This window comes from Chelonoidis abingdonii, chromosome 14 (genome assembly GCF_003597395.2).
Source record: "Chelonoidis abingdonii isolate Lonesome George chromosome 14, CheloAbing_2.0, whole genome shotgun sequence".
Classification (NCBI taxonomy): domain Eukaryota; kingdom Metazoa; phylum Chordata; order Testudines; family Testudinidae; genus Chelonoidis; species Chelonoidis abingdonii.
Window position 1 is genome coordinate 37,652,052 of NC_133782.1, and position 2,088 is coordinate 37,654,139.

General features: G+C 54.5%; 1 protein-coding gene across 1 annotated transcript in view; it reads right to left on the bottom strand.

The window, feature by feature from the left end:
- Positions 1 to 538: 538 nt before the first annotated feature.
- CDH24 (cadherin 24) overlaps positions 539 to 2,088 on the bottom strand; it is an 11,934-nt gene continuing 10,384 nt past the window's right edge. Inside the window, exons 5-7 of the mRNA XM_075072106.1 lie at positions 1,097 to 1,257; positions 894 to 1,008; positions 539 to 552 (exon numbers count right to left, since the gene is read on the bottom strand). Of these exons, the coding sequence (XP_074928207.1) occupies positions 539 to 552; positions 894 to 1,008; positions 1,097 to 1,257 (290 nt within the window). The remainder of the gene's footprint in view (positions 553 to 893; positions 1,009 to 1,096; positions 1,258 to 2,088) is intronic.

The following is a 2,088-nucleotide window of genomic DNA, read 5'->3' on the forward strand; positions in this document are numbered from 1 at the left end:
CAAGTTGGTGTTAGCTCTGCTTAGCCTGCTTGAGGGCCCATTGAGGACCATCAGCTACTCAAGTGACCCACTGAGAGGAGGTGGATACGCCTTGTGACTCAGCAGGGTGTGAAGGGACTGGCCCATGTCACTGCAAACTCCATTTTGCTGTAACTTTCCACAGTAAGAACAAAGACGTGTCCTTACACCTGGAAAAGCCTATATAAGGCTGAGGCCTCATCTCCATCTTGTCTTCAATCCTGCTTCTTACCTCTGGAGGGACTTTGCTACACACTGAAGCTCTGCACAAAGGACTGATGACCCATCCCAGCGCAGGATGTTCTCCAGAGACTGGATTTGAACCTGCAGTTTACTCCATCACTGCTACAAGCCTGAACTAAGAACTTTGCCATCACTGTATGGAATTGATTCCATTTAACCAATTCTAGCTCTCATCTTGTAATGTTATTAAGAATTCCATGATTAAAAACCCCAAAAAATTTCTAGCCTTCTTTTTTCAAAATCTATTATTTCCTATCTTTCCCTTTATGAATACTCCTTAGATTTTAGATTCTAAAGAATTAGGCCAACAGCAGTGATTTTGGGTAAATCATGATGTGTACTTTCAGTAGATTGCAGTCAACCCACCATCCCTTGGCACCGACAGCCCGCTGCACCAGACAATCGTCTAGTCACCGACACGGAGCGAAATCATCACTCTCGACTACGTATTCCATTGAGAACAGACCACCGGCGTTCGCAAAAGCCCGAGCCACGTAAACTCGACACAATATGTCCACCATTGACTGACACCTTGCAGGGCAAACCGAGTTTTACACCACGCCTTATCGTCGGCGCGCTGAGACTCTCTATTTGACAGCATAGCGGGCTGGGGAGGTGGGGGGGGCACTCACCCTCGTTGTCCCGCACAGTGATGTCAGTGGGTCCCAGCCCCAGGGGGGAGCGAATCATCACCCGACTCCCGGACCCCTCCTCGTCCAGGTCCAGGGCCCAGATGGTCTGGATCAGCTGTGTGGGGAGGAGACCGTGAACCCAGGCGTCCTGGCACCCAGCCCCCACCCCCGGCAGGGAGGGACCCAGGAGTCCGGGTGCTCACCTGGCCGGGCCCGGTGCCATGGCAGACGAAGGGCTCGGTCCCTGGCGCCAGCGTGGGCACGTTGTCGTTCACGTCCAGGGCATGGACAAGCACGTGGACGGGCGCAGCCTGCGCCGGGCTGTCTGGAGCAAGAGACAGGGGAGGGACATGTGGCCAGCACGGCCACACATGGAATCACGCCAGCCACACGTGGAAACACACCAACCAAATGCAAAAACGCCAGCCATGTGCAACCCCATGCAGAAACACGCCAGCCACACGTGGAAACATGCCAGCCACACACAACCACATGCCAGCCACACGTGGAAACACACCAGCCACATGCAGAAATGCCAGCCATGCGCAACCACATGCAGAAACATGCCAGCCACATGTGGAAACATGCCAGACACACACAACCACACACCAGCCACACACAGAAACAAGCCCACCATGCACAAGCACACGCCAGCCACACGCAAGCATATGCCAGCAACACATCAGCCACATGCAGAAACACACCAGCCACACGTGGAAACGCATCAGCCATTCCAGAAACACGCCAGCCATTTGCAGAAACACGCCGGGTAGCATGCAATCATACACAGCAACACCAGCACACATGCAGCCAACACAGAACATGCAAAGCACATGTCAGTCCACACACAGCCAATAGGTAAGGATGCACAACCAATCCCACAGCACCGGCAATATGCCGTCAACACGCAAAGCCCACATGCATCCAGGGCCAGCCGCCACCCGGCCAACAGGCAGCCATAACAGCCAACACGCAAACCACACCCACACACAACCACCATGTAGCCCACAGGCCGGACACGTCCCATACACCACCACACACGACGCACATGCAGCCCACACGCCACCGACACACAAAGAACACACCAACGACAAGCAAACACCACATCCCCAACATGCAGACACGGAGAGGGAGAAAAGGCTGGTGAATACATACTCAGGCAAACCAGAGCCCCCTGCCCCCCCCTCCCCCCCAG